Source organism: Selaginella moellendorffii, unplaced genomic scaffold (assembly GCF_000143415.4).
Source record: "Selaginella moellendorffii unplaced genomic scaffold, v1.0 SELMOscaffold_32, whole genome shotgun sequence".
In the NCBI taxonomy this organism is placed as follows: Eukaryota; Viridiplantae; Streptophyta; class Lycopodiopsida; order Selaginellales; family Selaginellaceae; genus Selaginella; species Selaginella moellendorffii.
The window spans coordinates 1,693,987-1,706,844 of NW_003314293.1; the positions used below are offsets into that span (position 1 = coordinate 1,693,987).

The following is a 12,858-nucleotide window of genomic DNA, read 5'->3' on the forward strand; positions in this document are numbered from 1 at the left end:
TAGGGCAAAGAAATGTATGACACGTGTATGGAGATTACAGTGGCCACGAGCATTACTCGGACGCTTGCCACGTGTGTGGACGAGTGTTCTCGAGCTTTTGATTCAAATTTTCTTAGAGCCCGCTAGGGCGGCTATGGTGGTTTCTAGCTGCTGCTTCAGGAGAGGGGGAACGCTTCTTCCCAGCTCGGATTTTTCGACTTTCTACGCAATTGGTGTGGGATTTCGTGATTCGAGGCTCTCGGCGGCAGCTCCTAAGGTGTCGAGGAGATTGGTAGCGACGAGAGGTAGATATCGTAGAATGTAGGTCAGGGAATTGCTGAGCGTGGCTCTGTTGGATTGCGCAGCGATGGCGGATGCGGTGGAGAGCATGATTCAGAGGTATAGCTCGGCGGGATCGAGCAGGAATGGCAAGGGCGTGTCGATAATGTGGTTTAGGAACGATCTGAGGATCGTGGATAATGAGGCGCTCTTCAAGGCTTGGGCGTCTTCTTCGTCCGTGCTTCCGGTGTATTGTGTTGATCCAAGGCACTTTGGGACGACTCACTATTTTAAATTTCCAAAGACTGGAGGTAAGCTTGTGATTTCTTTTTACTTGGAGCTCTACTGATTTTCAAACGTGATATAGAACTGCGCGCACAGTTTCTTCTAGAAAGTCTGGTGGATTTGAAGAAAAACTTGAAGAAGAGGGGGTTGGACCTGGTAATTCGCTCTGGAAATCCAGAGTTTATACTACCTTTGCTAGTGGAGGCTGTAGGAGCTCATACCGTAAGTAAGTTTTACTCACTCTTTTTCTTTTGTTTGTGTTTCGTACTTATACCTTGCTGGTTTGCAGATTTATGCACAAGAAGAAACGTGTAGCGAAGAACTACAAGTGGAAAAAGCTGTTAAGAAGTCAATTGGCACGAAAGCAAAGCTTGAACTCGTATGGGGCACGACCATGTATCATTTGAATGATCTGCCCTTCACTACTGCCAGGTTACCAGATGTTTACACACAGTTTCGCAAGGTAAGAAGTTGGCCCCCTTCGCTATGAATTGACTTTTTATCGTCAGGCAGTTGAAAGCTCGTCCCGAGTAAGGCCTTGCCTGAAATTGCCCCAAACACTTGGTCCTCTTCCAGATAGCCTCGGAGAAAAAGTTGGGGACCTTGATAAAGTTCCAAACCTTAGCGACTTAGGATTGAGACCGCGAGAACAGGTGTGAAGCTCTATGTTTTACCCAGGCCTAACACGGTTTGATGTAATCAGAGCTCACTTGCGGCAATGCAATTTACCGGTGGGGAAACAGCAGCCATTCAGAGGCTCTGTGAATACTTCTGGACTAAGGTATCAATGTCATCTTTACTGTTTCGAATAAATATATCTTACACTGTTTTGTGCACTAGAACTGCTTACGTAACTACAAAGAGACGAGAAATGGGATGCTAGGTGCTGATTATTCAACAAAGTTTTCCCCTTGGCTGGCTTCGGGTAGCATATCACCTCGCTTTATCTACGAAGAGGCAAGTATTAAGTTTTCAGGATGCTTGTGTCAAATTCTCTGGCTTTCAGGTGAAAAGATACGAGAAAGAACGAACAGCAAACAACTCGACATACTGGTACTCATGCATTATCTATAAGCTTGGTCCAATTGTTTCTAACATTTCTTTGACAGGGTTCTGTTTGAGCTGATTTGGAGAGATTATTTTCGCTTTCTGTCAATGAAATATGGGAATTCTATATTTCATCTAGGTAAAGGCCTGTCTCACATAGCAGAGACCAGTTTTAACATTACTTTATCCTCAGAAGGACCTCGTAAAGTGAGAACGAAATCCTGGAGCCAGGACAAAACGCTTTTTGAAGCCTGGCGTACAGGAACCACGGGGTATAAACGAGTAAACTAGCGAATGAATTTACTAATGAATCAAATGGACAGGTACCCTCTGATTGATGCAAACATGAGGGAGCTGTATGCTACAGGTTTTATGTCGAATCGTGGTCGTCAGGTTTGGAAAACAGAAGAACATAATTTCCTTAAGGAGTCTAACAAATCAACTTTCCAGATTGTTTGCTCGTTTTTAGTCCGTGATATGGGGATTGATTGGCGCATGGGAGCCGAGTGGTTTGAATCCTGTCTGCTGGATTACGATCCATGCTCTAACTATGGAAACTGGACGTATGGAGCTGGTAACTACATTTTTACGTTCAAGTTGAAGAAGCTTGACACGCCGAGTTTTTGCTGCAGGGGTTGGGAATGATCCACGAGAAGATCGCTACTTCAGCATTCCCAAACAGGTATTCACTCTTTCAATTTACATTCTCAAAAACAATGGAAAACAGGCTCAAACTTATGATCCCGATGGGAGCTATGTTTCTCACTGGATTCCTCAACTCCAAGAACTTCCCACTGATGCACGCCACTCTCCCAAGGTGGGCTACTTGAAAAAAATTGTCCCACTCAGATTTTCCAACCCGGGACGAACCTATAAAACCTCTGCGAACTTCAGGAAATGAGAAAAGAGAAAATGTGCTTTCTACGTAATAGTAAATAGTATAAATATGGTTTGCCAAAATGTTAATTTAAAGGGAACGGGGGCATTCCGAGAATTGAACTCGGGACCTCTCGCACCCTAAGCGAGAATCATACCACTAGACCAAATGCCCATTACGTGTAGAATGAATTAACCAGGATTAACATTTGTCGCTAAGAGGTCGCATTGAATTATAGGGCTTTTGAGTGTGACAATGGAAGCGGAGCTGCGAGTGAGCGTCAGGCATGGGCAGCAAACGCTCGACATTTCACTACCATCGTCGGCGCGAGTGAGCGATCTTATGGAGCGGCTCCAAGCTCTGACCAATGTGCTCCCTCGCGGACAGAAGCTCATCCACAAAGGTATACTTCGATTCTTCGTTCTTTTTGTGCTTCAATTTTGCGCACATCGTGTTATTCCAGGGAAGATCTTGACTCCAGACATGACGCTCGCCAGCGGCTCCAAGATTATGATGATGGCCACGCAAGGAACACATCAAGGGGTAAAAATGCCGTCCTTTCGGACTCTTTGTTCTTTGCTCTTTTCTAAAAATTTCTACAGTCAGCTCCTGAGATGAAGAAGCCTAGCGTTTTGCTCAAGTCGAAGCCAGCGGAGAAACCGGCCACAAAGATCAAACCACCCGAAAGAGTTGAAGTTTGGAAATCGACTGGGTATGTCTCATTACGAGACACTGAAGTGCTGGTACGTGAAGAGATGTTCTCTCTGTCTTTGATTTGGTTCTAGCAAAGTTCCACAGGAAATTCCAGCCACTGTGTGGGCTCTCGGCCAGTCGATAATAATTTTGGACTTGACGAGCACAATGCTAAGAACGGTGCCGGCCGAACTTTCATGTTTGTCAAAACTAAAGGTGAGTTTTTCATTTTCCGGTTCCTTTTTTCCTTGGAACTTTTTCTTTTTTCGCTGTGGGTGTAGAGATTGTCTTTGTCGGGTAACAGCCTCGATGATACTAGCATTCACTGGAAAAGCTTGTGCTCACTACAGAGCCTTGAGCTTCTTGAACTCACGGCCAACTGGTACGAGCAGCTTCTTCAGTGATTTCATTTTGTTTGTCACTGGTTCTTGTGCAGCTTGACCAGCTTGCCTTGTGAGATTCAAGGGCTTTCATCTCTCAGGCTGCTAAACGTTTCCAGGAACAAACTCACAACGCTGCCAGACGAGATCGGCATGCTGTCTCGATTGGAAAGGCTGAACTTGAGCAATAACAGGTGCGTTGGAAACGCATGGATTTACAGTAACAACGTTTTGCTACTTTGTTGCTTGCAGCCTACGTGAAATTCCATCGTCTATTGGACACTGTTCTGCTCTTACGAATGTCTGCATTTCCTTTTCTGCCTTTCTTTTTCTCTGGATAACTTATGACAGGAAACAGCTCAATCTCTCTTCGAATTTCCTGACTCTTGTACCACCATCGATTAGCGAGCTACGAAAACTCAAGGTAGATTCAAGTCTCGAGCCAAGGAAATCTCACTCGAATTATTTCAGTCCTTACTCGTTGCAAACAACGCTCTGAAGGAGTTTCCAGCGAGCATTCTCAAGGGGTGTGGTGAACTCAACTCGCTTGATTTGCACGGGAATCCCATCACCATCGAAGCTCTGAGAGAAGTATACTTGTTCCTGAATTTTTTTCTTGAATGCTTACATTGCAAACCGCAACTCAGATTGATGGCTGGGAGGAGTTTGATGCGAGAAGGAAGGCGAAGTATGACAAACAGATGGTGTTTCAAGTAATGGGGCCATCGGATGGATTTGACGAGGGCGCTGACACTCAAGAAACACGGCACTGGTGAAACGATCCGGACAAACGAAGCACTCGTGAGCGAAATGGTTCCTGATCTTATTCTCTCACCTGGAGGAACTAACAAGCATTCTAAACTTGACTTCCAAAAATTCTCAAGGTACACTTCGAAGTCACCGATGATCGAATGATTTGAGATGACACGCTTACTCTCTGTGCTCGCAGGAGAGTGTTCTCTCATAGCCATTCGATCGGTGTGTATTTGAATAGCTTAAACTCGCAATCGGCGCCACCAGTGACTACTGTGTCCTCCCGCCACCAATCCGCACAAAGGACCTACAACAAAACGAGAATGTAAATTGTTTGAGCACTTGCTCGCAACAAACGAACCTTGTCTTTGTGCGCCTCTACAGTTTGAAGCGGAACTTTACTTCTTATATCCCACATCTTGACAGTGCCATCGTAGGACGAGGTTAATAGATGCTTGGGCGACTGGCGATGCCTGTTGAGAGATATGTTGGTTATTTTCTAACACGATCTATGAGATCTTTAGTTACCATTTACAAGCACTGATCCACGATGTGTGGGACGTCAACTGCAAAACCGGTACCACCGTACCTGTTTAAACTGCTGATTAGTGACGAAGAGCTATGCATGCTTTACCTGGCATTCGAGTGTCCCAAATACGAAGCACCGGGTCTGCGCCACCAGTAGCTACGAGCGACGATCCTTCACCTCCGACGCTCAGGCAGTGTAAGGCTTTGCTGCACGTCTGACCAAAACTTGTCAGTCTGATTGAATCGGGGGAAAAGAAAGAAGGAAAGAAATTTACCATTGTCAGTGTGTTGATGCTTGTTTCAACGTCCCATTGCCTGAAAGAATGATCCCAAGACGCAGAGAATATGTATCTGTCCTCGGGCCATTCTAGTGCCGCGACACACTGAGTGTGTTCTTTGTGAGTAGTAAAGGCTGTCACCTGCAAAAACGGAAGTACTCTCATTTCCAAATTATGAACGGATGCTCACCTGCGCAATCGATTGCTTTGCTCCATCTAGTTTCCGCTTCTTGAGTGCCTGTTCGTCTTCGTTGTCTTCATCTTCCGAGTCGATCTTCCATAGCTTGATTGTCGAATCCCATGAGCCTGAGCAAACCTGTGGTGGTTTGAGTGTTTCCATATACAAAAGGTGACACACACCTGGGTGTTCGAGGGGCTTGCAGCAACACATTGCACCGATGCAGCATGGCCTTTAAAAATCCTGACTGAACTTAGAGTGCTTGAAGATGGTTTTAAAGGCACCTACATTCGAACCAACGAGTTATTTCTAACAATGATCGAAACACGATCAAAACTACCAACCTTCCAAAGCCGTAAGGTTTTATCTTTAGAAGAAGTAATAACATCGAGATCAGTATCATTCGACGAACCTGAGAAACCAAACGAAACAGGTCAATCCGCAAAATGATTTGCTTCAAGAATACCAGCTACAGCAATGGACGTGATCGCATCACTGTGTCCCTTAAGAACTGAACCACAAGTCCCATCCGGAAACCAGGCTCTGCATGAAAGAACGACAATTCAGATGAAGAAAATAATGAGTAAAGCTATCCAGACCTGGCAAATGAGTCGTAAGACCCGGAAAGAATCAAACTGCCAAAACCCTCTAGTTAGAAACAAAGCCTTGCAACAAATACATTGGCTCATATCAAGTGCTAATGTCACGCACTGAATCACCCAGCAAAAAACCATTCGCGGCGTCTCTGCGTGGCCTTCCTCTAGTAATCATCGCCAATGGAAAAACAAAAACTCTAGACGCGCTAAGCCCACCTGGGATTCACACCATTCACAGCACTGACCCAATCCTTCTCGGGCTGCGAAGATTGGAGCTCCGGCGGTCCAACTGCTAGAATGTACTCAAGAACAAGAATGCTCTCCTGAAAAAAGAAAAACCACAAGCTAGAACCAAAGAAGAAAAAGAAACACTTACAGCCGAAAGATTCTTTGACAAGTAGAGTTGCTCGAGAGTGGTACGAATGAGCTCTCCATCGAAGAGGAAATCGAAAGGCCGAGGGCTATCTGCGAGGAAAGAAGGAGAATCACACGCTAGATCTCGGAAAAATCCCAGCCAGACCTAGCGCGAGGAGCGTGTTGATGATCTGCGAGAGGCCGTAGCGATTGAGATGCACGGGTAGCGAGAATGCGGTGGCTTCCACGCGAAGATCGCTCCCCAGCCGCGTCGTGAAGCGCACCTGGACTTGGCGCTCCCCAGCATCCATCGAAAACAAAACCCCTAAACCCTAGCTCAAGAACCCTAGCTATGGCGGCCCAGAGCGCCAAATTCCCGCGAGCGCGCGCGGCAAGAAGCGGGGAAATGGACACCGCCACCGCTGCCTACATCCATCTCCTCCGCGCGTACGCAAACTCCAAGGATCTCCAGGCAGGCATCTTGATCCACGATCGCATCGTTTCCAGGGGCCTGGACAGAGATCCCACCATCGCCGATCACGTTGTCTACATGTACGTGAAATGCGGCAGCTTCGAGACCGCCAAGAGCGTCTTCCAGCGAATGCCGGACCCAGGGATCCTCTCCTGGAACCGGATCATCGCCGGCCACGCCCAGCGCCACGAATTGGAGGAGGCGATCGCGACATTCCGGAGATTGCTGCTCCAGGGCGTCACTCCGGGCAGGATCACGTACGTCGCGGCCCTTGGAGCGTGCTGTGGATCGCGATTTCTTCCAGTGGGTAAGCAAATCCACTCCCAAATCGTTGCTGCTGGCTGGGATTCGAGCTTGATCGTGTCTACTGCGCTGATTGACATGTATGCCGCGTGTGGCAGCTTGCGAGGCGCAATTCGTGTGTTCCAAGGGATGAAGAAGAGAGATGTGGTGGCCTGGACAGCAATAATAGCAGCATTTGCCCAGTATGGGCATTTGGAGAAGGCCTTTCTTACGTATAGGGGGATGCTCCTGGAAGGTTTTCTTCCGGTTTTGGTCACTTTTCTAGCACTGCTCAACGCGCTAGCCGAGGAGAGGGACTGGGATCGAGGAAGATGGATTCATCGGCACATCACTGAGATGAAGCTAGAGTCGGAGCTTTCCATGGCGGCTGCTCTCATCACCATGTTTGGGAAGTGTGGCGACTTGAAGAAGGCTCGCAGAGTTTTCAGGAGGATCCATCAGCCGGACTTGGAAGTATACAACGCGCTCCTCGCGGCTCACACGGAGAATGGCGAGTTTTGGAACGCACTGCTGCTGTTTAGGAGGATGCAAGAGGATGGTGTTGCTCCGGATCGAGAAACTGTTCTCGTGGCGCTTGGGGCTTGCATCCGGCCGGTGGATCTCGAGCACGGCAAGGGGATTCACGTAAGTGTCATCAACCATGATCTCGAGAAGGATATTGATGTTGCTAACGCTCTCATTTACATGTACAGCAAGTGTGGGAGCTTGGAGGACGCCGAATGGATGTTTCAAAGGGTGGAGCGGCCGAGCATGGTCTCGTGGAGGACTTTGCTTGCCGCGTACGTGAAGCACGGGCGGAATGAAGAAGCTTTGATCTCCTTTCGAAAGATGCTCCTGGAAGGAATCTCTCCTGGCAGAGGCGCTTGCGTGAGTGCTCTACGTGCCTGTGGAAGTTTGAGGCTGCCAGGACAAGGAAGACTTATCCATCTTATAGTCCGAGAGCTGGGCCTGGAATCGCACAACAGGGTAGTATGCACGGTGGTGGAGATGTACGGGAAGTGCAAGTGTTTAGAGGATGCTCGGAGCGTCTTCGAGAAAATAGAGCAGCCGAATCCATCCTCCTGGAACAGCATCGTTGCAGCATATCTAGACTGCGGCTGCATGGAGGAGGCATTCGGCCAGTTTCGACGAATGCAGCTCGAGGGTGTGAAACTCAACAGGAGAAGTCCGGCTCTGGTCGTAAAGGCCATCGCAGCTTGCTCGAGTTTGAGAGAGTTGGAAGAGATTCATGGCTATACAGTTGAGATGGGAGCTGACTCGAGCTCGGTCGTGGGAAATGCGCTTCTAGCGGCTTACTGCCGGTTGAGTGGAGAGCTGGAAGACGCAGAGAGAGTCCTGGAGAAGATGGATCACAACCGAGACAAGGAGGCTTGGACCTCGGTATTTGCCTTGTGTGGAGGGAAGAACGACGTCACAGACAGCAACAGGATTGGAAGGATCTCCAACGACGTTTGTTCGATCAGGAAAGTCGGAAGACTGTTTAGGCGAATGCTGCTCGATGGGGTGAAGCCGGACAAGACCACCTTCACCCTGGTTCTCAGCGCGTGCATGGAAGCGCAAGAAGCTCCTGTTTCAGCAGACCAGGTTGCCTTTATCCATTCCTTCATCATTGAATGCGAGCTGGAAACCGATGCCACCATCGCCGTGTTCCTGCTGAGCGCCTATGGCCGCTGCAAAGCTCTGCAAGAGGCCTATGCTGTCTTTAGCAAAAACCACCATCTTGGAGTCGCGGTATGGAACGCGATGATATCTGCTTTCGCCGAGAATGGCGTTCCAAAGAATGGCTTCCTCCTGTTCCAGAGGATGGCCCGAGAAGGAGTGATGCCAAACAGGTCGACTTTCGCCGGAGTTCTCAACGCGATTGGCTCAGTTGGGGCGAGCGGCCTGGAACAGGGAAAGATTGTTCACAGTGAAGCCGTGCAGCTGGGAATTGAGCTCGATCCCATCGTCGCGACGGCACTGGTAAACATGTACCATGGATGCAATTGCGTGGACGCGGACGTTGTAGCGATTAAAAAATGGACTGTGGATAGAAATGACTCCTAACTATGACAATCAAGGAATCTAACATCAAGCCTCAGATCGAGTGTCCCTGTGCCTCCGTCATCCCAATCCCGTTTAACCTAACTGGTCAAGTGTACTAAGGCCACAATGTGTTAAACTAGAGCGAGTGATCTTCTCGATACACAATCATTTCAGCTGAATCCGTTAGGGTGTTGGCTGGTGACGTCATCCCCTGTATTTACTTAAACCTAAACGGAGATGATGGGGACTCTTGATTAGCAGCATTCGCAAGGGTTGAGGGTGGGGCTATGTGGGCTGTCAAAACTTTTTGATTGTCACCTTTGTTTCAATTGTGAATCATTTAAATCTATGGTTTGTTTTTGGGTGGATTTCAATTGTCAAGGATATAGAGGCTGCTTCTCATGCTAACAAGTTTGAAGTTAAAGATTGTTTGAGATTGTTGTGATGTGATATTTACAGATCTTTTGAGATTGTGAGTTGGAGAATTGTGAGAGTTGATAAATCATGGCTAAAGAGTGATGTGGCATTTATAGATCTTTTAAGATTATGACTAAGCTAGTATGAACTTAATGTTTACAGATCTTTGAGATTGTGAACTGTGAAATATGCCTACGTAGAGAACTACAACTGAGGAATGATTGTGATGTTGTGATAAGACAAATTGCATATAGCTATGATGCTTGAGTGTGCATATATGTAAGGATTTGAGTGATATTGATGCTAAAAAGGATAGTTCATGCAATTTTCATTGAGATGAATATGATGCTAGAGTTGAGCATGCTAATGCCACCATGGACATTTGAGATCTATAAGGGAAGAGTAGCCTTACCACTCCAAGGAATGACAATTGCATTAGTTGTTTTGGCCCTACTCAAGAGTCCAGAGATGCTTTTGAACATACTAGGTTTTAGAAGCTCAAGCATATGCTCTATTTGTTGAGGAGAGTGCATGTCCTACCAAGATCAAGTATCCATCTTACCAACTGGGTGATAATTTTGATAGTGGCATGGGAGTGTGCTGCCAGGTGACCAAGAGAGAAAGGATCAATGCCTTTTGTACTAGTTCATCAATTATTCATTATTGGAGATCCTAAGGATATATGCTGTTAGACACCATATAGACAAAAAAGTACATGAAGGGAGAGATTGTGCAACAGTATTGGACAACACTGCACCATGCCTATATCACCACTGATATAGATAAAGTTGAGAGATTAAGCAAGTTTTCTACTGTGGTTTTCTAGATGAGCTAAATATGCATATCTTTGATCAAAACTTGTGGACAAATTGAAGATGCACTTAAGGAATGGAAGCCTTAGACGCAAGTTGCCCATATTGCACACTTGGAGATGGCTGATGATTGTGGCTGCTCAAATCAGTCATAATTCAAAACTACCAAATTTGAGTAGGAAGACGTCTATGGGGCCAATAGAGGGGAGAGTTATAACTAAAATGGAGGCTGGTCTCAAAGAAATCCCACAGTGGTAGTGATAAGTATTGCTACAGGGATGACTCATATACATGGAACCACAAGGATGAGGGGCTTTACAAACTAACATGCTTTACCTATGGTGAGAAGGGTCACATTTAAAAAGATTGCACAATGTTATTTGATCTAAAGAAGGAATATGAGGAGTTACTTAGGCATGCCAATTCTAAGTCTTTAGACTGAAGGTTGTGTTCAGGCAGGGGTTAGATGCAAACTTGGTCAAAAACCTTTAATTACACATTGTGGAGGTCAATTGTTTATTTTCTACCATTGCCAGATATAGAAGTGGAAGTGACAATCATAGTGTGGCTGATGATGCAAGATTAGTTAAAGGTGGTGGCAATTGTGAACATGGGCTGTGACATCATGACAGTACCCAAGTCTTAGGTGTGAAAGGTAGGAGCTATGGTGCCATGCACCCATGGCCAATGATGAACTTTATACCCCAAATGGTATAACCAAGCTCTTTTTGAGAGTTGGCGAGGCAGAAGCTATGGTCTCATATTTGGTCACTAAGTGTGGCTCTATTGGGCATGAATCAGTGTCTTCATCAACAGAAGTAGAGGATTGTTATTTGTAGATGGAAGGAAGCTAGTTAGTATCATGGAAGCTATCCCTTTCAAAACATTACTTGTGAGAATAAACTATCTCACAAATTCAAGGGAGAGCATACCAATGCATTTCCCTGTGTGGTTGAGTTTAACGAGTTCTTGCCAATTGAGGATGGGTTACAGAGCTTGAGAAAGGTATATTTATTGCTATATGAATTATTTACCAAAAAAGGAGTTGACTAAAGAATATTTTGTTGGAATATATATACTGCTTAAAGAATATTTTGATTTTTTATTGCCTTTTCTTCAAATATAATATGAATATTGGTATGTAATAAATTAAATTTAAAAATATTTTGTCATTCTAACTATATATTAAATAATATAACTATACCTTATGTTGTAACTATAAAATATTATACAATATTAGATATTATTAAAACTATAACAAATTATATCTCAATCCACAAAAAATCTATACTTCTTCTTTTTTCTTTTTCTTTTCTTATCTTTTGCATGATCATTAACAAGCTTCAACATAAAAGCTAACTTCTTCTTAATATGCATCTTATAATGCTCTAGATGCCTCGCCATAAACTTAGTCACAACCTTTACATTGGGTGGTATATCATAAAGAGTTTTCTTCATAATAATACATTGGAACCATTGCATGATGCTGGAAATACAATCTAATCCAAAGGTATTGCAATCATTTCATCAATAGTAACTAAGAAAGCCCTTGTGCCAATGAAGAAATCAAGATACAACCACCTTCATAACAAATGTGTCATACAACCATGTTTGTCAAAGCTTCTAACTTTTCTAATATTAAAGGTGTTTTCTTGTTTAAAAAGAAATGACTTACTATACTTTGCATTCAATGTCATATATAGCAATGTTAGCATATTCATAATGAAAGAGATTAGACAAAAAGTTCAAAGGTAAAGCCACTTTTTCCCTACTTCTATTCTTTTATAGAATAGTTTTGATTTATACTGCAAAATCAATTATTAGCTAAGAAACACAGAAACTTTAAACATACTTACTTCTTACTGCTGATTTGTGACTCTAGTATGTAATATTTAATTAGAACAAAGTGAGCTCAAAAAAACATTTATGCCATCTCAATTGTGTATAATGTCATCTTGAAAGCTAAACACCAATTAAAAATCCTATATAATTCATATACAAGACTATCATTAGAATAAAGTTGGATTAGATTACTTTCATCATATTTCTTCATTAGACCCCTTGGCAACTCTAATGAAGCCAAAGGGAAGTAAAAACTAACCAAATTTAATATGTAAAGTGAGCATAAAAAAGATTAAAGGAAATTTACACACTCACAGCAAAGGAATTCTAAAAGTGGTAGTATATAAATTTCTTTAACTCCTCAAGAATTAATTTATGTTGTTTGAAAGTCTCAATATCTTGAACTATTGGATCTTCACCAGTCTCAAGATTATCAACAAAATCCTTATCAGCATATTTACTATATGTTTTATAACTTTCTTGAAGAATGACTTCAGTTAAGTCTTTTATACCCCCATGTTAGACAGCAAAGTGGCCAAATGCCTTTAGTGTTTCATCTGAATTATCGATATATAACTTTTATCTAAGCTTGTGAGAAGGCCTTTTTCATTTCTTCTAAGATTAGTTAGAAAAAACAAAGTTAAAAGGAAAAAAACAAAAAAAGAGAAAGTTGATGAGCTTATTAAGTGCAATAAAAGCTTTTAGCAGTTGTTGAGTAATATGCCTTCTTTTCTCCTTTTGTGGTTATAGTTTCACTTTG

The 12,858-nt window shown here is 44.1% G+C and overlaps 4 protein-coding genes and 1 non-coding gene across 7 annotated transcripts; 3 read left to right on the forward strand and 2 right to left on the reverse strand.

The window, feature by feature from the left end:
* The first annotated feature begins 137 nt into the window (after window positions 1-137).
* Window positions 138-2,621, forward strand: LOC9638365 (cryptochrome DASH, chloroplastic/mitochondrial). Its single transcript, XM_024681824.1, has 14 exons — window positions 138-284; window positions 345-569; window positions 626-765; window positions 833-1,006; window positions 1,053-1,196; window positions 1,247-1,324; window positions 1,384-1,500; window positions 1,550-1,596; window positions 1,653-1,729; window positions 1,784-1,862; window positions 1,914-1,983; window positions 2,041-2,164; window positions 2,223-2,272; window positions 2,318-2,621. Exons 2-14 carry the CDS (start codon window positions 347-349, stop codon window positions 2,489-2,491), a joined length of 1,497 nt encoding a protein of 498 aa, XP_024537592.1. The 5' UTR covers window positions 138-284; window positions 345-346; the 3' UTR covers window positions 2,492-2,621.
* On the reverse strand, window positions 2,570-2,641 carry TRNAP-AGG. The gene has a single exon. It is a non-coding gene; the product is annotated as a tRNA-Pro (tRNA).
* Window positions 2,642-2,715: 74 nt separating this feature from the next.
* Window positions 2,716-4,670, forward strand: LOC112348738 (LRR repeats and ubiquitin-like domain-containing protein At2g30105). Of its 3 annotated transcripts, none has more exons than XR_002993154.1 (10): window positions 2,716-2,870; window positions 2,931-3,010; window positions 3,070-3,210; window positions 3,266-3,376; window positions 3,442-3,542; window positions 3,597-3,734; window positions 3,793-3,964; window positions 4,012-4,131; window positions 4,188-4,424; window positions 4,490-4,670. XR_002993154.1 is itself a non-coding variant. In XM_024681827.1 (10 exons), exons 1-10 carry the CDS (start codon window positions 2,723-2,725, stop codon window positions 4,314-4,316), a joined length of 1,083 nt encoding a protein of 360 aa, XP_024537595.1. In that variant the 5' UTR covers window positions 2,716-2,722; the 3' UTR covers window positions 4,317-4,427. The 3 variants fall into 3 exon arrangements, 2 of the variants coding, with proteins under 2 accessions (XP_024537595.1, XP_024537594.1); XM_024681827.1 differs by lacking the exon at window positions 4,490-4,670 and having other exon boundaries at window positions 3,793-3,841; window positions 3,899-3,964; window positions 4,188-4,427; XM_024681826.1 differs by lacking the exon at window positions 4,490-4,670 and having other exon boundaries at window positions 4,188-4,427.
* LOC9638366 (ribosome biogenesis protein WDR12 homolog) lies at window positions 4,124-6,564 on the reverse strand. The gene is made up of 13 exons (XM_024681825.1): window positions 6,394-6,564; window positions 6,250-6,338; window positions 6,090-6,196; window positions 5,877-5,912; window positions 5,744-5,820; window positions 5,622-5,689; window positions 5,460-5,561; window positions 5,290-5,415; window positions 5,097-5,240; window positions 4,928-5,036; window positions 4,822-4,882; window positions 4,655-4,766; window positions 4,124-4,600 (listed from the first exon to the last, which is right to left on the reverse strand). Exons 1-13 carry the CDS (start codon window positions 6,536-6,538, stop codon window positions 4,502-4,504), a joined length of 1,275 nt encoding a protein of 424 aa, XP_024537593.1. The 5' UTR covers window positions 6,539-6,564; the 3' UTR covers window positions 4,124-4,501.
* Window positions 6,565-6,714: 150 nt separating this feature from the next.
* Window positions 6,715-9,187, forward strand: LOC9638551 (pentatricopeptide repeat-containing protein At2g34400). Its single transcript, XM_024681822.1, has 2 exons — window positions 6,715-7,006; window positions 7,101-9,187. The coding sequence occupies exons 1-2, from the start codon at window positions 6,789-6,791 to the stop codon at window positions 9,046-9,048; spliced, it is 2,166 nt and encodes a 721-aa protein (XP_024537590.1). The 5' UTR covers window positions 6,715-6,788; the 3' UTR covers window positions 9,049-9,187.
* Window positions 9,188-12,858: the final 3,671 nt, after the last annotated feature.

Excerpts from the sequence above, each read along its gene's own strand:
- LOC9638365 (XM_024681824.1), top strand. The coding sequence starts at position 347 with ATGGCGGATGCGGTGGAGAGCATGATTCAGAGGTATAGCTCGGCGGGA. Across the intron at positions 766-832 it reads AGGCTGTAGGAGCTCATACC|ATTTATGCACAAGAAGAAAC; the intron begins GTAAGTAAGTTT and ends GCTGGTTTGCAG. Across the intron at positions 2,165-2,222 it reads AAACTGGACGTATGGAGCTG|GGGTTGGGAATGATCCACGA; the intron begins GTAACTACATTT and ends TTTTTGCTGCAG.
- LOC112348738 (XM_024681826.1), top strand. The coding sequence starts at position 2,723 with ATGGAAGCGGAGCTGCGAGTGAGCGTCAGGCATGGGCAGCAAACGCTC. Across the intron at positions 2,871-2,930 it reads ACAGAAGCTCATCCACAAAG|GGAAGATCTTGACTCCAGAC; the intron begins GTATACTTCGAT and ends GTGTTATTCCAG. Across the intron at positions 3,965-4,011 it reads GCGAGCTACGAAAACTCAAG|TCCTTACTCGTTGCAAACAA; the intron begins GTAGATTCAAGT and ends GAATTATTTCAG.
- LOC9638366 (XM_024681825.1), bottom strand. The coding sequence starts at position 6,538 with ATGGATGCTGGGGAGCGCCAAGTCCAGGTGCGCTTCACGACGCGGCTG. Across the intron at positions 6,197-6,249 it reads TGTCAAAGAATCTTTCGGCT|GAGAGCATTCTTGTTCTTGA; the intron begins GTAAGTGTTTCT and ends TTCTTTTTTCAG. Across the intron at positions 5,416-5,459 it reads CAAGCCCCTCGAACACCCAG|GTTTGCTCAGGCTCATGGGA; the intron begins GTGTGTGTCACC and ends AAACCACCACAG.
- LOC9638551 (XM_024681822.1), top strand. The coding sequence starts at position 6,789 with ATGCGGCAGCTTCGAGACCGCCAAGAGCGTCTTCCAGCGAATGCCGGA. Across the intron at positions 7,007-7,100 it reads ATCGCGATTTCTTCCAGTGG|CTTGCGAGGCGCAATTCGTG; the intron begins GTAAGCAAATCC and ends CGCGTGTGGCAG.